The sequence below is a fragment of the Nyctereutes procyonoides genome, unplaced genomic scaffold, assembly GCF_905146905.1.
Source record: "Nyctereutes procyonoides isolate TBG_1078 unplaced genomic scaffold, NYPRO_anot_genome, whole genome shotgun sequence".
Classification (NCBI taxonomy): domain Eukaryota; kingdom Metazoa; phylum Chordata; class Mammalia; order Carnivora; family Canidae; genus Nyctereutes; species Nyctereutes procyonoides.
Window position 1 is genome coordinate 33,589,506 of NW_026575024.1, and position 22,521 is coordinate 33,612,026.

At 38.5% G+C, this 22,521-nt stretch overlaps 1 protein-coding gene across 1 annotated transcript in view; it reads right to left on the reverse strand.

The window, feature by feature from the left end:
• Positions 1 to 1,640: 1,640 nt before the first annotated feature.
• The window catches only part of HAO1 (hydroxyacid oxidase 1), a 48,145-nt gene continuing 27,264 nt past the window's right edge, over positions 1,641 to 22,521 (reverse strand). Inside the window, exons 4-8 of the mRNA XM_055302828.1 lie at positions 19,669 to 19,844; positions 11,208 to 11,299; positions 4,841 to 4,999; positions 4,664 to 4,733; positions 1,641 to 2,383 (exon numbers count right to left, since the gene is read on the reverse strand). Of these exons, the coding sequence (XP_055158803.1) occupies positions 2,313 to 2,383; positions 4,664 to 4,733; positions 4,841 to 4,999; positions 11,208 to 11,299; positions 19,669 to 19,844 (568 nt within the window). The 3' untranslated portion in view covers positions 1,641 to 2,312. The remainder of the gene's footprint in view (positions 2,384 to 4,663; positions 4,734 to 4,840; positions 5,000 to 11,207; positions 11,300 to 19,668; positions 19,845 to 22,521) is intronic.

Genomic DNA, 22,521 nt, shown 5'->3' on the forward strand with positions numbered 1-22,521 from the left:
TCTCAGAAAACTTCTATCAAGTTCAAGTAACAAATCTTCAGAAAGAGATATGCACCCAACATGCCCCATTCCTGCTCTAGCCATCAGGTAGCTGTCATTCTAGGATTGCTACAACTGGACTGGAGGCACTCTTAAAGAAAAGTAAAGACAACTTTATATCCTTCTGATTATGGAAATAATATATAGCATAGAGGCTTCAGTAATATTACAACTCTGAAGAAAAAAATGAAAATCTACATTCAATTAGGTAGCATGGCTCTGGGAGTCATAAAAGTGTCCAGAAATTCACAAATTAAGAGCACTAATTCCCATTTCACAAAACTTGCATAAAACCTACTTAAAACACCATGTGTGGATGTCCACTTGCTGGGAAAGTTGTCAACTTTTTGTATTCACCACCCAACCGCATACTATGATGTGGTCAAAGTGGACATTCCTTGCCAACATCTAAGGCATTTCTGAATCAGTTGGGGGAATCAAAGAGGTGCTTAATATATACCTATTAATTGATTAATATTAATTGTAAGTACATTAAACCGTTGATATGACAGTAATATTCCTTCTTTGCATTTGGAGAAAACATTGAAGGGTGATTATTCCTTTTTATCACATTAGATAATTCTTTTTTATCAGGCTAAATTAATAATTTTAGAAAGAAAGCACTATGTTTGTGTCCATCATTTAGGAAAGGTCCAGCATTAAAGAAAATGGAAAAAGGGAGGGAAAGAGAGAGAGAGTTCTGAAAATAATAGAACATCTTAATAAAACACTGAAACATGACTAAACAATGGTATTTTTAGGCAGTGATTCTCTCAATTGTTTCATTTAATATGTCACAGTGGTTGAACAACCAGGGAGATGGTGATAAATTTCAAAATTACTTTGGCTACCAAGTTCACCTCTAATCTGCCAAATGCCTGGTTTGGGGAATAAACTTAAGTCATGCGACCAGGGCTTCATGAGCACACTACCAGTACAGTTGCACCAGATTCCACACTCAGAAGGGGGCTTCACACTTGCATTTAATGCTCTGCAGTTGTTGGATTGAAATTCTTAATAATTTTATCTTTGAGTTTGTGTTTTGTAAGTAAAAGCCAAGGGACAATGAAACATGTGCTAGGGGCTTGGAGTCTAGAATCAAACAATGTCCCATCTCCTGTTATCTGCCCACCTACCCTGAATGAGTCCTGAGCTGACTCACCCGCCTGCCAGGGACGGTGTCGCTGTCCACCCCTGGCAGGGTCCTGGGCACAGGCACAGAAGAGTCAGGGCACATCACAGTGTGGTAAGGTCTACAATTGCTCTGTGAGCATCCTCATGCTCAAGGAAACATTTCATTGAATAGCAAATAAAAGATGCCATGACAGGTTAAGAGAGAAACCGTGGAAGGAAAGAAAAGTCTTTTTCCTGCTTTTTGAACAAAGGGGCCACATTTTCATTTGGCACGATCTTCCCAAATTATGTTACTGGCCCTGCATATGACTGTAAGTGGGAAAAAGCAAAAGAATAAAGAAGAGCTAGAAGGTATAAGAGAATGAATGAGGAACAGGGCAGTTACTAGGGTTCAGAGACAAAAGTGGTTAAATTTCATATTGTTACAAATGGCCCAGATATTCCATTGATACAATGGCATATTCTTTTCAAATATGCTTTATTTATTTCTGATTAAGAAGCAATATACATAGCATAAAACATTCAGATGTATGCAAACACTAAAGACAGGAAGAGAAATCTACATTCAAAGAAGTAGCATAAGTCAGGGGGTTAAAAAGTATCTGGAAAGTCACCAATTACCAGCAACTCATCACAATTCTATCAAGAGCTGACTCCTCAGTGTTGGGAAATCTAAATCTCCTGTTTCTCTAGGCATATTCAACCTTTTGAACCTGAGCTTACAATTTAGGAACGCTGCTTTAAGGACATCTAAACACAATGTGGGTCAATAAACAGTGAGGTCATTATCTTTTTACCTCAGTGTAGCTACCTCCAATTTTACCAAAGGCTATCTTTTGTTTTTCAGCCCTTTAGCCTGCCAGGGGATGACGTTGTCTAAACACATTTTCAATGTTTTCTTTTTAACAGTTAATATATTTCCAGGATGCAAGTCCATTTCTTTCTAAAAGGTTCCTAGGACACCCATTGAAAAGTCAAAAGCAATGAGCTCAAAGGGATTGCTATTTTGTTGGAGAAGAACGACACCCTTTGTGTTGAAGTGGGGGATTGCAGACTGTGGTCACTCTCTGCACAGTGTCTCTTTGTCAAGTAATACATGCCGAAAAAAAATAATACAGATGGGAAAATATTGTGCACTGTCAGATCTTGGAAACGGCCAAAGGATTTTTCCTCACCAATGTCTTGTCGATGACTTTCACATTCTGGCACCCTGAAAAAATAATGCATACATTTAATATGAAATGAATGCAATAATAATCAGGCAGGTAATCGTTTTCCCAAGGAATGTAAAACTTGACAAATGTAAGGTTTATGATTCAAGGTAGGCTTGCCAAATCTTATGTGGCATGAGACCATTTTTATTACCTAAACAGTCCTTAACACAAAAATGACTGGCACATATTTTTATTAACACAAAGAGTATATTCTTTCTGCCACATTTAATAGAGAGTCAGCAGCTGAAAGCTCTCTTTTAGGATATGTCTGTAGCAAATTAAAATGCATAGTGAGGATTCACAGAATGGTATTCTTCTCGCTGAGGCTATGTCCACACAGGCTCAGTGCAGTAGCAGTAGACCATTGATCTCGGGAATTCTATCTACGAGGACCATCTGTGATATGGATCACAGAAAAGGAAACCCTCAGTACTTTCAGAAGTGGATTATTGACTCAAAATCATTCTTTGCATCTAGAAGTCCATTCTGAGTCAAATTCAAAACAGCCACTAGTAATAATGGTGTTTATTTTTTACTCATTTCTTCAGCAAATACTCTTTGGGTGCCAGGAGTTACTCTACACACTGGGAATACTGCATTAAAGACAACAGACAGGGGGGTCTGGGTGGTTCAGTTGATTAAGCGTCTGCCTTCAGGGCTGGTCATGATCCAAGGGTCCTGGGATCGAGTCCCGAGTCAGGCTCCCTGCTCAGTGGAGAGTCTGCTTCTCCCTCTCCCTCTACCCTATCGCTCTCTCTCTCTCTCTCTCTCTCTCTCTCACTTGATGTCTCTCTCTCTCAAATAAATAAAGAAAATCTTAAAAAAAAAAAAAAAGACAACAGACAAAGATCCCTGCCTCTTGCTTCTGATATTCTACAGAGGAGAAGATAATATATGATGTAAGTAATTTAAGAAGTAAATTATATGATAAATGATTTATAAGTGATGGGTGCTATGGGAGAAGAATGAAATAGTAACAGGGGAAGAAATCTGGAAGTTGAGTGGGTGGGTGGGTGTAGGATGAATTGACATTTTAAACAGAGTGGTTATGGGATCCCTGGATGGCTCAGCGGTTTAGTGGCTGCATTCGGCCCAGGGCATGGTCCTGGAGTCCCGGGATCGAGTCCCACATTGGGCTCCCAGTATGGAGCCTGCTTCTCCCTCTGCCTGTGTCTCTGCCTCTCTCTCTCTCTCTCTCTCATAAATAAATAAATAAATAAATAAATAAATAAATAAATAAAGTGGTCAGGATGGTACCCTTTGAGAAAATATAATTTCAGGGAAGACTTAGAGGATGTTAGCCATGTAGATATCTAGGAGAAGAGCGCCCAGGCAGATGGAATAGCCAGTGCAAAAGCCTTCAGGATGAAACATGTCTGACATAGTCAGGCAACAGCAGGAGGTAAATATGGCCTGGGCAGAATTAGGAAGGGTGACAGTAGCAGGAGTTGAGGTCAGAGAGGTGACAGTAGTCAAACCACATAAAGGTCTTGTAGATCATCATAAGGACTTCAGCATTTAGGTTGACTAAACAAACCAAGAGCCATTCGAGGGTTCTCAGAACAGTGGCATGATCTGAATTCCTGTTTGAAGAGATTGTCCTGACTGCCATGATCAGAACAAGCTGGGAGGGAGAGGGAGGTAAGATAGACAGACCTGCAATGCCCAAGGAGAGAGAGGCTCTGACTAGGAAGAAACATAGAGAAACCATCACAGTAGTGAAGGAGGTCAGGATCCGATCACATTATGCAGATAGAGCTCCCGTCGAAGTGACTGTGTGAGAGAAATGAGAAGTCAAAATGACTCAAGATTTTTTGAAACAATGGTACGAACATAAACCGAGATTGGAGGGTCTTCAGGTGGAGCAGGTTCAATCAAGAAAGTTAGCAGTTTCATTTTGAACAGGTAGAGTTTGAAATGCCACGTAGAAACTCCAGGGGAGGTGCTAACTAACAGTTAGATTTTTTTTTTTTTTTGTTCATGTGTTATGAGATGAGGAGTATAGCATTTACCCTTCAGGTGCTCACATCTGCCAAAACAGCCCTGATGTTTTGACTGTCAAAGGTAGAGGCAAAGTGACTGTTACTGGCTGTGCACCCTGTGGACTTCCTCTTTGCAGAGAGTGCTCTGTACTAGAGATGTAAGGATGGAGCCAACTTCAAGTTTCATCACAGCCCAGATGACTCCTCTTCTTCCCCCTTGAGCTTACTTCTCTCCACCTGGCTTAAAGCCTACAAAGAGAAAAGAAAGTTGGGAAGGAGAATGGCAAGTCTTACCACTCAAAGCCATGGCCAATCGGAATTCTTCCTTTAGTATCTCAAGGACATCTTGAACACCTTTCTCTCCCTAAGCAAGTAAAAGATACAGATCTTTGAGGTAAGTCGGTCTGACTTGATTCATGCATTTACTCACCATTGTTGTTTTATATATTTATTTTGTTGTCCTCCAATTACCTGTGAAGCCAAGCCCCAGATGACTGGTCTCCCCACAAACACAGCCTTGGCTCCCAGGGCCAGAGCTTTCAGAACATCGGTGCCTTTCCGAACACCTCCATCCAGGAAGATCTCCACCTTCCCTTCCACAGCCTCCACGATTTCTGGCAGAGCATCAATCTGCAGGGAGGAGAGGTCAATAATGCGATGGTATGCATATTGAATTGTTAGCCAACTCAATCCCCATCATCATTGACCATCTGACAAGGGTTTTGTGTGAAAGCAGCTAAGCAGGTATGGAATCAACAGTAAAATTACCTCTTCGTGAAAGAAAAAGGGTGCAAATGTCAGTAACTAAAACACCAACTAAATTTGGAGTTGAGTGACTTATTTGTGTTTCGAAGTTCAAGATTTTTTTTTTTTCTTCTGTTCTGGATGTTCAAAAATCACAATTAAAAAAACATAAACAAAATTTTAATACATGTAATGACCTTCTATAGCTATGCTTTATAAAATGCATAGTAGTATGCATCCAAGTATCTTGCTCATATAAATTATTCTGTACGTTATTTACTCATTGAAAATCAGCTGTTAAAATTAATACTCAATTGGTAGTGGAAGCGGTGGGTGTATAAAAATGCAAGCAGGGCTAGCAATGAAAAATCTATCCTCTGCTTTCCCTGACCAATATCTTTTGCATCCAGCCATATATTAGAGGAACTCTCTATGAAAATATTTTTCTTGCTTTAAAAGGACTATGACCACACGCACCTTGAAGGTCCTTGTCTTGACTGACAATTGATGATGAGCTTATATCAGCACCAGAGAATACAAGAGACTCATAGAGGTTGATCTGGTGGACTGCAGTACAGTTCTTGATCCTTCACAGCACTCAGAAACCACTCTTTTTTCCAAGGTAACTTTGCAGTGTTTCCTGCTGGCCTGTTCCTTGACGTTGGCCTTGGCCTTGCGACTTACTTTGGCCAATAACATGTGAGCAAAGGTGGCAGAGTGCCATCTCTGGGCTTAGGCCTTAAACGACCTTATGCATGTCAACTTTCTCTGGCATGTGCCATGAGAGGAGCACCCCTTGCTCAATGCTTTCCCTTTAGCTGGATCCCCAGAATAAATATTCAGGAATTCAGGAAGCAGAGCTAGCCCAGTTAAGCCCAGCTGGACACGAAATGTGGAGCACAGCCACCTAAGGAGTACCAAGTCCAGATCAGCAGACTGCTCCCCCCACCCGGCCTCCCACACCAATTGACACAAAGTTTCATGGGAATAAATGACTGTTGATTTAAATCACTGAGTTCGGAGTCTGCCGTTTTGTAGCATCACGTGGCAATAGCTAATAGAGTTGGCTGATAGCCAATAGAGTTAATAGCTAATAGCTGATACAATTGTCTCTTTTTTATGTAAATCTTTACATTTAGAATCCAAACAATTCCCAAGGTGACTGGTAGGTAAAATCTGGAGGAATTATCCACATTTCTTTCCAAAATAGCTAAGTATAAAATTAAGTCCAATCTCCATTTAAAATGCGTGCTGAAGAAGCTACCCACACACTCGAATGCAGTTTTTCTAGTCATGATTGTGCTAAAATCACCCAAAGGTTTCCCACTTCTCCCCCAAAATTGTAGAGGCTAAACTTAAAGAGAATTTTATGTAACAGGCTGAAGACCAAATCCTGCTACAGATTTGGAGGAAGTGAAGGCAACTTTTGGCCTGCAGCCCCTTAGTGTTTGGCAGGTAACATGATTTTCCCCCTTTCCTTTTGGCTTTTCTGCCTTGCCAAACATGCTTTGGATCCATTTACATATGTCCCTTTACCTATACATAGTCCTCCTTTTACAGTCAAGCAAGTTACATCAACATATAAATGCTACAATTTCCAAGAGATGATGCAAGCTATAATTAAGCGTATTTCCCCATTTGAAACCAAAACCAAAGAAAAATATTAGCTAGCTTGAGCACAATACACATTTTCAAAGTCACGCAAATCAAGTCTGTTTACGTTATTTCCAACGCCCAACCTGGCCCAAAAGGAAACTAATAAGGATACTTAAAATGTGAATTCTGGGCTACAAAAACGGAACCCAGATTGGTGTTTTGTGTGTCTGTGGACAAGGATGTTCTATTCATTGCTGAACATTCCTATCCTCCCTCTTTTTCTTTCTGTAGCTGTCGTTTTACAAGGTATATATTTCAGAAAATAATTCTGATCAGAGGAGATTAAAAAAATAAATACAGTAGACAAATCCACTCTTTTATGACTGTTACATTTCCTCTTTCCAGGTTGCTACACATCTGAGAAACCATTCATTTAGACTTTTCCTTCCTTAGTGATTCTTTAGACAACTAATTGTGGGCTCACCTCTGGTGGGATTAATCTATAGGAAAATACACTAAGATCCCAATATACTGGCTAACTCATCCATCCATTTGCTGACTTAGGTCCTTTACTGAGGACCCTATATATTCAAGTCACTATGCTAGATGGCCTAAGGGACCCAAAAAGAATCCCGCAGGGTTGTGACTTACAATGAGCCTTTTTCCCATTCCTGCCTAAGTCACACTCTTCCAGGATGTTCTCTGTCCCACAAAATTACTCATAAGAAGTACCCACCTTTCTATTTTCCCATAGCCTCCATCAGGATACTCCCAATAGCTGATGTTTTGGGTATGGAGTCCTTTAAAGGTTTCAAACCAAAGCAGGGTACCTGAGTAGCTCACTCGGCTAAGCGGTTAAGCATCTGACTTTTGATTTAAACTCAGGCCCTGATCTCAGGGTCCTTAGATTTTGCCCCGCAACTGCTTAAGATTCTCTTTCTCCTTCTCCCTCTGCTCCCTCCCAACCAGCTTCCTGTCTCTCTCCCTAAAAAGGGGGGGGGGGGGCGGTTTCAAACCAAAGCAATTGAACATAGACAAAAGCAGATAAAGCCAGAGTTGCTTTAGTTAAAAGCAAAGAATCAGAGTCCAGATTACTGTCCAAAAATCTTCTCTTGACTCTCTACCCCACCCCACCCATTATACTTTACCAGGCAGTCCTGGATGGGGTTTCTACTAAGCACGCTTGGAAAATCACTGGTTCCTATAGGCTTGACTGATTGTTCACAATTGCAAGAATGGCTGCAATTATTTCCCTCCCTATCTCCATTTCCTTGCAATGTGATATTTCTGTTCCTCCCAGAGAGAAGAGAAATGAGGCTAGAAGAGTCTATTTCCCCATCCTTTACATCTAAACTACCCTTAGGATCTGATTTCACCAATAGAGTATAGAGAGAACAGAACAGAGAGAAGCTACAGCATGCCTGTCCTAAGCCTCAGTCTCAAGAAGCCTTGCACTTTTGCACTTACCCTCTAGGAAACCTGCCACCTTGTGAGAACCAGCCTATCTACTGTGCTAGATGTGAGACAACACAGAACTGTCCCTGCTGAAATTACCCTACACCAGCCTGTCCTAGTCAACCCAGCAGTTGACCACATACATACAAGTGAGCTCAGCCAATACCAGAAAAACTTTCTAGCAGATTTCAGCCCAAATTGCAACTCACAAAACTGTGACATGAATAAACAGCTATTGAATTTTGGCCAGTAACTTTCAGAGTGCTTTGTTACCCAGCAAAAGCTAATTAATACATCAACTGTTTCTCAAAGGTAGAATTGCATGGTTCCCTTTCAGAAGGAAAAATAGGGGCATCTGGGTGGCTTAGCGGGTTGAATGTCCAACTCTTGATTTTGGCTCAGGTCATGATCTCTGGGTCGTGAGATCAAGCCGTATATTGGGCTCTGCACTGGGCATGGAGCCTGCTTAATATTCTGTCTCTCTCTCTTCCTCTGCCCTCCAAACCCATTTGCTTTCTCTCTCAATCATTCTCTAATAAATAAATAAATAAATAAATAAATAAATAAATAACAGTAATAATAAATAATAAATAAAAGGAAAAATAAAATCTCTTAAGATCTCATAGAACAGGCCCAAGGACTTAATTTTGAAATGATTGACTTAACAACCCAAATGTTATTTCATGAAAATTTGTTATAGTTGAACATTTTCACTAGAAAAGAATGTCATATTTTTAAGTTTAAGGTAGTTTGGGTTCAGTTAGCATCAAAACAAAAATGAAAAATGTTAAAAAAAAAAATCCTAGGGTTCAAAGACTCCAGAGAATCCATCTTTAGACCCTAGTTTGAGATGATCCAGAACTACGGATTTTGAAAATCAATTTGATGCTGCCATTTAATTCACTATTACTTCAAGAGCAATCTTTCTTTTCTTTTCAAGTAAGCTCTACACTTGACATGCAACTTGAATTCACGACCCAAGATCAAAAATCACATGCTCTACCTGCTGAACCAGCCAGGCACCCATCTTTAAGGGCAATCTTGGCCACATTATTATCTTGAGTGTAGGAACATTGACATGAACTCAATTTGTAACTCTTTGCTCCTCATCTGAAAACCTATCCACTGAGGGAAAAATGTCTTCACTGTAAACTGAATCTAATCTCACATTTCTCTCACCATCATAGGCCTTAAATGTGCTCTAAAGCATGAGGCAAAACTCAAGCAAGCATCTCCTCTCTTCACACAGCATGCAAAGGGGAGTGTCATTGTTTTTTTAAAAGTCTCTAAGACCACAGCTCAAAAAGCTCTTTTAGATAAGTTTCCATATCCCCTCAGCCAGAGGGAAAAAAACCACACCATTTAGATATTTTCCCCTTAAAATCTAGTTAGATTTGATTTCAGTAGATTTAGATTATATTTTTAGAAAACAAACTTAATTTGGCCTGCACACTAAGTCTATGTCTTCATACACAAGAAAGGCATAAATCTGCAAAAGAGCCTCAAGCTATGACCAACTTCTCCTCCGTGCCCAGAGGAAGTCTTCATTCTCCACGTCTCTTTACCTGAAGGCAACATTTAATATCACCTAAGAAGATGAGTCTCTATAAGTAAAGCTGAACTGGAAAGGACTGAAAACTTCCAGTTTTGTGATTTGATTCTCGACCCTAAGATCGTACAGTGTGCAAAGATGAGATTCATTCCTGCCATTAGTACTTTAGGAAAAACTGTGAATACATGTATGGACAGCATCCGATATTTCCCCATAGTTGTTTAGGGTCTGTCCTAAGACCCATATAAGTGGTTTATGGATTTATCTAAATCAACGTGCTAGTTCAATGACAGAGTAAACCACTACTACTTGACAAAATTATTTGTCCTACTGTAATTCCAGTTGTTCGAATAAATTCACTGGTCATCCCAATTAAAGCCATCCATACAAAAACTATGACTGAACTACTCTGATAACATCTGAAAACTGTCTTGGGGCAAATTGCTCTCCTTCACAGTTTTTTGTTGTTTGGTTTTTGTTTTTGTTTTTTAAGATTTTATTTATTTATTCATGAGAGACACAGAGAGAGAAAGAAGCAGAGACATAGGAAGAGGGAGAAGCAGGTTCCTCACAGGAAGCCTGATGTGGGACTGGATCCCCAGACCCGGGATCACACCCTGAGCCAAAGGCAGACCTTCAACCCCTGAGTTACCCAGGTGTCCCTCCTTCACAGTTTTAACTCAGTCCCATGTCTTTTCAAGCCACTTTGGTTTACTTTTATATCTAGATTCTGGATTCTAACTTGCCTGGTACAGTGTGTACAGTGTCTAAAAAGACCATAGATGCACACTGGAATCTCATGGGTAACTTTAAAAAATACTGATGCCTATGCCCCTCACCCCCCAGATATTCTGATGAATTGATCTATTGTGTAGCCTATACATCAGGATTCTTTAAAGTTTCCCAGATGATTCTAATATGCAGCCAAGCTAGTTCACAGCTCAAGCAGAAGAGCCAATTTGCAGCTGACCTCCCCTTACCTGGGTGCTAGAATTTCTATTCCTTCCCCCCACCCACCTACCCTCTCTCTCAGCTTCTCAACGCCCATAACCACAGGAATTTCAGGCTTCCTCTCCTCCTGACTTCTTATACCAATGACCTCAAACTCTACCCAAGCCTTTTATAATTACAATTGTCTGTTAGTTCCTCTAACTTTCATGACATAATCATTTCTTTCATACTTTAACTTACATTATACCTTTCAGTATACCTATGAACACAAGAATAATCTCTGTGACAAAGAACTCATTATTTTTTAACAGTGACTTTTATAAGTTTACAAATAAATGTATTGGATTAATTAATGATCCAATTTAGGTAGTTATATACCACTAAATTTAAAATCCAAGGCCTTATATATTATATGCACATATTTTACCCTGAGTGTTCACACACAAAAAATACACAGAAAAGAGCCAGGCATAGATATAGTCAAAACTGTGATGGAAATGAGAACTCGAAAGGGAAATCTCAGCATTTACTGAAACTCACAGTGGCTGGCACCCCATCAAGTTGTCGAGCTCCATGATTCGACACCAATATCCCATTCAAACCATGTTTAACTGCCTCCTTGGCATCATCACCTGGAAAGAGCAAGAGAGATATTGTATAAAAAAGGCTATTTAATAGAATTCTTGGATTTAAAAGGTGAAAGGTCCCAGTCAAAGGGAGTCTGACCTCACACATCTATACGTTTTTCAAAACATTTAGCATAGAAAGACATCAAAGTTTAGGTCTAGAAGAGTAGTGACAGTCTCCTTGACCAAAATATTAGCACTTATAACAATTGAATCATGACATAAAATTTTCAACAGACAGCAAATTGACTGCAGTTAAAATTTATTTACTCTAAGAAAACACCCCTGCTAAGTATTTTTATTATTATTAATAAGAGCATACCATTCAGCAGAATTATTCCTCTGTAATTTGGATAGCATAAAAGAATACATGAGTGTCAAGCACCTGAAGAGTAACGTGGAGGGAACAAGTCTATTCCAAAAATATTCTTTAATGCAGTTATATCTTCAATAATGATCTTAAGTTCTATTGTTCTATAATTAAATGGGTTTTGCCATTGAAGTCTATAAAAATATAGAAAAATTAAAATCATACACTACATTTCTACTCATGCTTCAAAATACGCTAACTTCTTAAAATATAGTTTTAAAATAGATTAACATTCTCTCAAACCAATTTTTTTAAGAGCAAATCTTGATCTTTATTGCTTGCTATAAATGATATTAGCAAAGGTTTACAAAAACAGACACAAAATTACCAAATCCCTGAACTCTTTTCAAACCAATTTCTAACACATTTTTTGTATTTTATGTTTTGAACTACTATTTTCAGCATGCTCCCAATAAACCATTAGGAAATGTAAGCAGATGGATACAGAACACTGAACATTGTATATGTTCATAAATTCAGCAATGGGAATCAAGGGTAGATCTGACTAGGAATAATTTAAAAAGACTCATAAAAGAACCTCTAATTCTGACTATTTTAAAATTTTATCTAGGGGAAGCTGGGTGGCTCAGTGGTTGAGCATCTGCCTTTGGCTCAGGTCGCGATTGCAGGGTCCTGGGATCGAGTCTCACATCTGGCTCCCCACAGGGAGCCTGCTTCTTCCTCTGCCTATGTATCTGCCTCTCTCTCTCTCTGCATCTCTCATGAATATATAAATAAAATCTTTAAAACAAAAATTTGTGCTAAAAACATCATCTTACAAGCTGTGCTTTATTGACTGCTGGTTTTTAAATATTCCCATAAAAATGATGGTAGTATTATTTTTCTTCTAAAATGATAGGTAGATGAAATGTTAAGCTTATGTTTTATGGACACAATGCCTGTGTCCCCCGCCCAAATTCATATGTTGAAACCCTAACCTCCAGTATGATGATATCTGGAGACGGTGCCTTTGGAAAGTCAGCAGGGTTTGATAAGGTCATGAGAGTGGGGTTTTCGTGAGGGTATTGGTGCCCTTATAAGAAAACACTGGGGAGCTTGTTGGCCAATCCTGCACACCCCCATACCCCCAGGTCCTGCTCACACAAAGAACAGGTCATGTAAGCACACAGGGAAAAGGCGACTTCTACAACCTAAGGGAAGAGCTTGTACAAGAAACTGACCAGGCTGGAACCCTAATCTCAAATTTCCAGCCTCCAGAACTATGAGAAAATAAGTGTGTGTTGTGTGAGCCACACGGTCTATGGCGTTTTGTTACAGCAACCAGGGCTGACCTAGACATCATGTACTTGTATTGTTCTTGTTAGGATGGATACACCTTTAAGAAAGGTGCTATGATGAATGAAAAAACACAATGAAGTCGTATGAAAGGTGTTCTGCTACATGAATTGGCAGTGTTTACCAACTAATTACTATATATGTTATCTGTTCACCTCCAAGCCTGTGTTGTATTATGCATTTTGTTATATACTCAATATATGATTGATATTCCCTACTTATTTCATATTAAATATAAAATCTCATGTTTCTGTAACACTGATTTGGCTATCTGTCTTAATCCAAGCATGCACTCACTGCAGATGGTGAAGTGTTCTTGGAAACTTCTGAGTCGCCCACAGGGAAAAGGCCCTAGCACCAAGATTGAGAGATGATTCCCCACTCCCTGCCCCGATCCCATTGATTGATTCCTATTTTAAATTTTAATGTTGCTTCATATTTGGACCATACATGTTTTATTTTCCTGGATCTATAATTGCTTCCACCACCCCTGCCCCCCACTGCTTTTTCCTCTAGTTACCATGAGCCTTAAGACCATCTTCCAATTCTAGGGTGCCTGGGTGGTGCAGCCATTTGAGCATCTGACTCTTGGTTTGGGCTTGGGTCTTGATCTCAAAGTGTGAAATTGAGCCCTGCATTGGGCTCTACATTCAGTAAGGAGTCTACCTGACAGTCTTATTTTCCCTCTGGAGACATCCCCTCTTTATCTTCTTTCTCCATCTTACTCTGATTACTCTCAAGGTTGACTGCTGACCTTCGTCCTATAGGATTGCTCTTACTCTCTGTGAGTTGAATTCCTTGAAGTCTAATTTATGACTTCATTTGGCTTAAGTTCTCATTTGTGTGTAGTACATTCATTCCTTTGCAAGCTCTTAAAAAGGGATCCATGGGAGGTAACTTACAGAGCATTTAAATAACTACTTTTACCTTTGGTGATTGGATTAGGTATAATATTCTAGGTTGAAAATCCTTTTCCTTAGAACTTTAAAGACATTACTCCACTGTCTTCTAGTGTTGTTGCTGACAAGAAGATTGATGTTAGTTTGGCCCCCACTCTTTGTTAGTAGCCTGTGTTATGTTTGTTTTCCTTCTTTATGCCCATTTTCCCCCTGAAATTTAATAAAGGGATATAATAAATTATAATTTGCTTTCTCAATCTAATGAATTATGTCTCCAACATTCAGACACTGCTTCTCTAATAATTCCCTCCCTGCCTCTTTCCTATATTTTCTATCTGAAGCCCCTATCAGTTGGATATTGGACATTTTAAAGGGTCTTCAGGACTCTGTTTCATTTAATCATGTTTTCCATTTGTCTTATTGTTTTTTATATTTTGGGAAATGTCATGGACTCTCTTGTTAAATCAGTAACTTCATTTTTAATTCCAGAAATCATGTTTTTCATCTTTGAGAGCTGTTTTTTTTAATATTCTGATTTTCTCTTCATTGCAGACTTTTCTTATTTAGGTATACTTTCAGCTTCTCTGAGTCTATGATTTAGAATTTTTTAAGTTCTTTTTTTGAGTTTTTTGTGTGGTTTTGTTTTGTTTTGTTTTGTTTTATCTTTTTCCTCTGGGATCAGCTTTTCTGTAGATTTATCTTGGCCTTTTATGTTTTGGTGTTTCCGATATGCCTCGTGATGCTACATTTTCCATTTATATTTAAGGAAGAAAGATTTAGGTCACTGCTTTGGCTCCCTGGACTGTTTTGTAAATCATTTTTATTCCTTCCAAGTCTTTGCCTAGAGTAGAAACTCCTGGAGCTCCATGTGAGACAAAACAAGGAATGTTAACTAAGGGGCTACTGGACTGTGAGCTCCTCAAATGTCAGGATTGAGAACAGCATCATGTCATATTTTAAGTGTTATCCACCCCTAGGTGTCCCAGCCATCCATTCATTTCTTTAGAAAGGATTGAGCTACTATGCCAAATTGCCCATTGTTGCACAAGCGATGAGGGAGGACAGGATGGCTGGCTGCTGTAAGAGCTTCACAAATAGAGCTCCCATGAATCCCCTAGCTTTCTTTTGCACTTCTCATCTGCCATTTTTGTCATACTTGCAGATTAGACATCTAGTGCCTCTTCAGCATCAACTGCAAAATCTCACTTGTCCCTCCAGGGCTCTCTCTGAGCCTATCTTGAGGGGCAATTTTCTTTGCATTTCCCTCATATCAACACGTTCCCTTACATTTTGTTTCTCTCATAAATTTCTCTCAGTTTCTCTGCTCCTCATCTTCCTTTGCTTTGTTGTCATAGACATATGTTAATTTCAGCAGCATTGTGGGTTTGATGAGAGGGTACATATGTACTCAAGTCCATCATTTGGAACAAGAAGCCCAATATGTTATCAACTTAAAACAGGTCTGGGAAAATGATCCTCCAAAAATATGGCCTTAATACAACGTAAAATGTGTTTGGAATTGGGGACATTTGCTTTGGCTCTCCAAGTGTGTATATGATATCAAAACATCAAAGCAAAAGAAAAAAATCAGAATTGTTACAACCTATATTTTCAGAAGTTGAAAATTATCAATTAGCTGATCCTATACAGTATGAAAAAAATGACGAACTGCTTCGGTTTAGTAATCAGACCACGTGGATTTGAATCTTGTATCTGCCACTTGCTTTCTATGTAAATGGCAAGTTTCTTAACTTCTTTGTGCATTGGTGTCCAAAATCATAAAATAGGGATAATAATTTACATAAGATTGTCCTGTGGATTAAGTTAGTTTAAGGAGTGTTTAGAAAGAGCCTGACACATGTTGAGCACTCAGATAAATATTAACTGTTACTATTAATTTCATCTGATGGTGCAGGAAGTGTAAACTCAGAAAATGAGTAAGTGAAGGAAAATCCATTTGCTGGATGCTTTCGGCAAGTCTGAGCTTTGTCTATAACAATAAATTTTCATCCTAGTAAGGATTATGATTATAAAGAGCCTTTCATTTGAAGTAAATGCTACTTAAGCAACAGTTTTTTCATCTCCTGTCATTTCAAGTGGTTTTCCAGGTTTTCTAGACAGTGCTGGGAATGTAGGGGGAAATGATAGAATGGTTTGCTCAGAAGATAAGATCATGAGTATCCAGAGAAGCAAAGTAAGAATAATTTATGACCAAATATGAACCCCTTTCATTAGTTGCCTATGAAACCTGGTCCAAGTTTTACATTTTATTTTAACCCAGAGAGGAAAACAGTGTGTTTTAACAGGAGGGTGAAAATGTTCTGACTTAGAAAAACTTCATGAATCTTTCATATTTTCATTAATCCTTAAAGTTTACTGTTATGGCATTCCACATATGTTAATTTGCCAATTAATACATTAATTGATTGACAAATACAATAGTCAGTAGAGGATAGCACTGTTTGCTATCTTACTGTTATATTATTTCTATATTTAATCAGAAAAAATAAGTGAAATATAAGTACTCAAGATTTACCCTGCAGCCTTTGGAGCTTTTGACTCAGGACTCTGCTATCTCACAGGAATTTAGTAACTAAATCCTAGGTGCACAGCAGCAGTTTTGAGCACAATCTGGAAACACTGAGTGAATATCTTTGAGTGTTGTGAAGAAACATATAGAGGAAAAGAGCTAATTACAGTTTTTGAGAAACAAAAAGCCACTATGGAAATACCACAGAATAGTTTAAATTTTTTTTAAATTTCAAAACAATTCTGAAAAGCATTATGCCTTTGTACATAAAGTCATTTGTTTATTAGCATGAGTTTTGGCGAAGACCAAATCCTATCTCAAATATATCCCTGGAGTTTGTGTTGAAGTTTCCCAAAGGCAGAGTTTAACCACAGCAAGAGATTATATCTTGTACTTCAATTTGCATTCGTTAAGATACAATTCTTAAAATGGTGGCAAGGGGGGATTTCATTGAGGTCTTTCCAGCTCCCATGATTTCATGTTCCTGCAGACATAATCTATACCTTTCTGGTCAAAGGAAAATGAAAGAGGATGGGTGACATTCAGTCTACCCATGTGACTTCCAGATGAAGATCTGTGAAATAGTGAGAACTGGATTTCCCAGAATTGGCCCTACTCCTTCCTTGCCATTCCAAGATGGAGTTTGTGCACTACTTGATGCAGTTGTTGTCATGGAGATGATTCTTGTTTGTTAAATAAATGAAATAAATAGTTACAGAAAAACTAGACAATGTAAACTGTGCATGTATAAATAAGTTATTTCCTTTCAAATGCCAAATGCTGCATCTCTCTTTCTCTTGATTTTGAGCTCTATCTAATTATATAGACTCATAGTTTTCACTGAGGATTCTACTCAATAAACATTTGGTCTATCTACTGTGTGTAAAACATTATGAAATATGTGGAAAGATGTCGTATGATTCATATGAGTGAAAAAAAAAAAAGAGGTGATGGTGGGGGGGGTGGTTCTAGGTAAGATGACCACAGAAAGAAGTTCTAGAAGCCAGAGTATTTTTTCAACGTTGCACATGATAGTGAAGTCTAATTGAATAGATTTGCATCATATCCTAGAGGACAGAGTTGTAGAAAATGGTATATATTACAAATCCTAAATTGAAAAGCTGGTTAAAAAATTAAATAACCGGGATGCCTGGGTAGCTCAGTGAGTGGGCGCCTGCCTTGGGCTCAGGTCATGATCCTGGGATCCAGGATCAAGTCCCACATTGGGCTCCCTGCATGGAGCCTGCTTCTCCCTCTGCGTATGTCTCTGCCTATCTTTCTCTCTCTCTCTCTCCCTCTCTCCCTCTCTCTCCCTCTCTGTGTGTGTCTCTCATGAATAAATAAATAAATCTTTAAAAAAATTAAATAACCTCATTCTTATATATGTTCCCTATTTAATGCAGACAAATAGGAGATTAGACTAAAAACTTCATTCTTCTTTGGTGTTTTAAGCCATTTGCCCCGGGCCACCTAAGTGATGAGAGTGAATTAAATACTTGGAATGGCATTAATTTTCTAATTCAATCACACCTTCTCAGTTTCCTGAGGTAGGCCACCATCATCTCTTGCCTGGACAATAACCATTTCTTAAATGTCCCCCTGACCACAACTTTGCCACCATTAGGTCCATTATACAATGCTTGATTTTTCTAAAATGCTAATCTGATGAGGTTGCTTCCCTGATCAGGAGCCTCAGTGGTTCTCAAATATCTTAAAGCCTACATGTTTCATAAAGTGTTACTCAGACTGCTTTATTTTGCCATTATTCCAGTCTGAGTCTTTTGATATCAAGGCAAAACTCAGGCATTATCTTTCATTCTGAAATAAAACCTTTCCTAAACCACTCTTCTAAGTTTCCATTCCCTATTTTATACCCACCTTAATGCTGCATGTCTGTATGCAGCACCTGTAACATCTTACTGCCCCCAAATTCTTGTTTATATGTCTGTCTCCTACAAAAATGGGCTCTCCTTTCGGCCAAGGACCTCAAATTATTATTTTACTTTCAACTTTAGCACACATTAAGCATGATAAATGTTTACAAAATGAATGCCTGAGTGAGTGAATAACTAAGTGGATGAATGAATGAATGAATGAATGAGGCAGAACCATTAGGTTAGTAGCTCTAACAATCATGGCTGATAATAAGGATACCAGTCAAGTAAGTGAAACTGTTGTTGAAAGGTGTCTCTCAAAAAAAAAAAAAGAAAGAAAGAAAGGTGTCTCTCACACTAAGATCTACTCTTTGCAGTATATAATCCACAGAAATTTTGAACTAGAACTATATGACTAACAGGAAAGAATGTAACAGTATTTTTTAATAGCACAAATTAAGACAGATCTGGATTTAAACATATCTCCACTACTTAAAAGCTTTACTGGGTCCATTCTTTTACTTTTTTAACTTCATTTCTGCATCCTTAAGATTAAATAAACAAAGCCTGTGGCATGCCTATAGCTTTCTAAATAGGGCCACGTGACTCACATATTCAAATAACACGGATGAAATGTTGTGATTAGAAGCTGTTGTTGACCCTGAGATAAGTTAATAGAATCTCTCATTTCAGAGCCACTTGCTTAAATATTCACATTTAAAATAAGTTTTTGGCAGTTTTCTATATAATCAACTGAAAAAAAAAGTTTTCTAAGGCAAGAAAACATTTTTGTGGGTGAATGCATTTATACTCCAAATTACTGAAGTCATCGGTACCTCCCTGTGGGATCTGAATACATGTGGATACTGGGGAAGCAGTCAAGTTTCTTAATACCCATGATGTGATATTTGAGGATTTTAATGTTGTAGTCAGCCTCTTTAGAGGGAGATGATGTGGGATTCACCACACTCAAAAATCAGTGCTAGTCTTTGGTATTTGCAGGGAACAAGAGAAAAATAGAAAAGGCTCTTGAAACAGATATGGTTGTTATAACATCAATTTGGATTTCTTTTTGGTCTGAGAGCAGTTTGTTGTAGCTTTCAGACACAGCAATAAACTCAAGACCATTTGCCTAGATCTTGTCAAACTCCCTGATTTAGTGATGGCTTCAAGATCAAGCAACAGTATTCCATGTTACCATGAAGGTAATTTTTTACTTCATGGGAGCCCGGCTTTTCAGTGTATTACCTAAGAATGAAGAACTATTTACTCAAGTCAACAGAGAGAATTGAGATATGGGATGTCTCCTTAGATTTCCACGTTAATTTTTCCTGATTTTCTTCTTTTAAACATATCATGGTCATATTTACAAAGAATCATAAGATCGGTATAAGAAATACACAAACCTCTCAAAATGCCTTTTGCAACAATTGGCAGTGAGGTCAGCCCCCTCAGCCATTTAATATCCTCCCAGCTGATCGATGGGTCTATTGATTTAGCAACATACGTAGCAAGTCCACTGTTGTCTCCAAAATTTTCCTTAGGAGAAAATGCTAAATCATTGGTTTCAAAATTTTTCATCCTGAAATAAAGAGATACATAAAATGAGAAACTTCCCAAAGTTAGAGATAATTTTACAATGACTCATTCAATGAAAAATGAAATGCCACTCTTTTCAGATCAACTGGATGTTCCTCAACCATCTATAGGTTCGCTGCATACATATTTCCATGTTTTGATGTAAGATTCCAGGCTGGGGTGCCTGGGTGGTTCAGTTGGTTAAGCATCTGCCTTCAGCTCAGGTCATGATATCAGGGTGCTGGGATTGAGTCCCTGCAGAGCAGGGAGCCTGTTTTTCCTTCTGCCACTGCCTCTTTCTATCACTCATGAATAAATAAATAAAATCTTTTTAAAAAGAGAGAGAGATTCCAGGCTAAATGTGTCAATCAAGTGGACTTAATTGGTCACTTAAAGTTTAATGTATGTCTTAGGCTATGTTTTTATAAAATAAATCAGTTATACATGATCTCCAGAATTTCCCATCAGGATTAAGGTTCAGTTGCCTATAGTCAGAGCTATCTTGGCAACATGCCCACTGTTTGCTGCCTTCCCTCCCTTGCACCACTTCCCCACTCCTCTACCAGTATTCCCTTCATTTTCCAAAGGAACTACTTGCATTTAAATCACTGACTGATAGTCTTCTCCTAGGGGAACCCAGACTGAGACACAACCCCACTGAGTTACCGCCTTTCCCTGTGTCTACTTTTACTGACCCAACTTAGACCAGGATTTCTCTAACTTACTGGTAAGACTCTGCTACTGGCTCACTCTACACCTAAAATCTTTCCTCTTGGCTTAAGATCCTGATATCCTGACTAGATTTCGGCAGTTCCCTGAACTAGGGACAAAGTTTTTTTCTGCTTGTACCTCTGATCCCTGACTGGATAGATGACCATCTGGATACACAGTGGCATCAACCCTGTGACCTAGCTGCCTACAGACTCAAATCTAATTGCAAACTTCATTTCTCTGAAAGTCTGTCTTTGAATGATGACAGTGACCTGGATTCACCTTGATTTTCTGCACATTATAAATTACACAGCTAGCCAATCTCCAATTTGGGTAAAAGTACAGCTGTGTATTAATCTCTGGCTTAGCCATAGCTCTTTCTTTCCTTCTACTAGCTCTGCCATTGAACATATAAAGGACTTTGGAACAATAACTATAACAATTTTTATATAAATACATAAGCACACTATTTTTAATTTTTTAAAATACTTACTTCAATACAAACTAGGTTTAATGTTTTTAGTATACTTTCAGTTGAAATAGCTGGTTGCACGCCTTACGTGGTATATCATACGGGCATGAACATTCACATCCCACCAAACTCTGTTCAAGCTATTGGCAAAGTTTTCTCAATAAGGATTGAATAGTCTGTTCTATAGTTTCATTGACTCAGATGGCCATCTTTAATCATAGAAAGTTCTAACCTCAGGAAAGTCATACTGGTACCCATCTATTTGTTGAGCTTTGGTCCAGACTTTAGCTGAAATATTTGGGCATTTCTTTTAATCAAACCATTTTAGGGTTGGACATTTTATCATAGCCTTTGCTATTCTGTGTTCATCCTAATTTGAATTAACTGACACTTTTTTGGTCAATAAACATATTTTTATTATGAAAAACTATTCCATTACCTAGAAATGGTATTAAGTGATACTAAACTCCAAACTTATAAATAATATTGTTAATAAGAAAAATGTTTGGTCTGTCTATCCCATAACAAGACCAGAAGGGGAAAAGAAGAAAAACATCTGTATGTGTATATACTCTGCATGGCACCCCACCCCCATCCCAAACAAGCTACAGTGTTTCAGGAGGGGCGGGGTGGAAGGGCGAAATGGATAGGAAAAAACAGAAACATGGATAAAATTATATAAATAACTGTTGTTATTCTTGGATGGTGAAATGCAGATCAACACTTGAATGAATGTTGCCTTACAGAAATTTCAGTGTGCACAATGAAGCCTTGTTGTTCCTCTAAAACGTCGTTCAAAGCCAGAAGCCAAGAGAAAGTTTTCAGATATCTTGACAGAGACCCACGATGGAGTGTTTTACCAGTGCTTTTGAAGGAAACCTCCCTGAATACTATTTTTATTTGAATTATGACACATACACAAGAAACACTTAAAGGGGCTGCTGATAACCAAAGTATTCCATTTCTTAAGGAAGGAAAAGAGCAACATCAAAATAATAACACAATTAATTGGGACTTAATGCTCCAAACCCCAAGCTTTGTTTAATGATCCAAAGGTAAGGGAGAGCACTGGCCTTGTAAGGGGTTTATTGTGCCCTGAATGGCCCCCAAATATACTTTTTAACCTAATATAGAAATGATTTTAGCTTTTAGTAAGTCAAGTAAGTGAGAATAGTAAAAACTACTAAAGAAAGTTAAACATCTTTTTTTTAAGATTTTATTTATGAGAGACACACAGAGAGAAAGAGAGAGAGAGAGAGGCAGAGACACAGGCAGAGGGAGAAGCAGGCTCCATGCAGGGAGCCCGACTTGGGACTTGATCCCGGGTCTCCAGGATCATGCCCTGAGCTGAAGGTGGCGCTAAACCGCTGAGCCATTCAGGCTGCCCAAGAAAGGTAAACATCATTGAACAACCAATAGCAACACTAATGATGATAGATATTATTGAGAAATACATATTATTTACTACAAGTATGGATGATATGAAATTAATGACAAA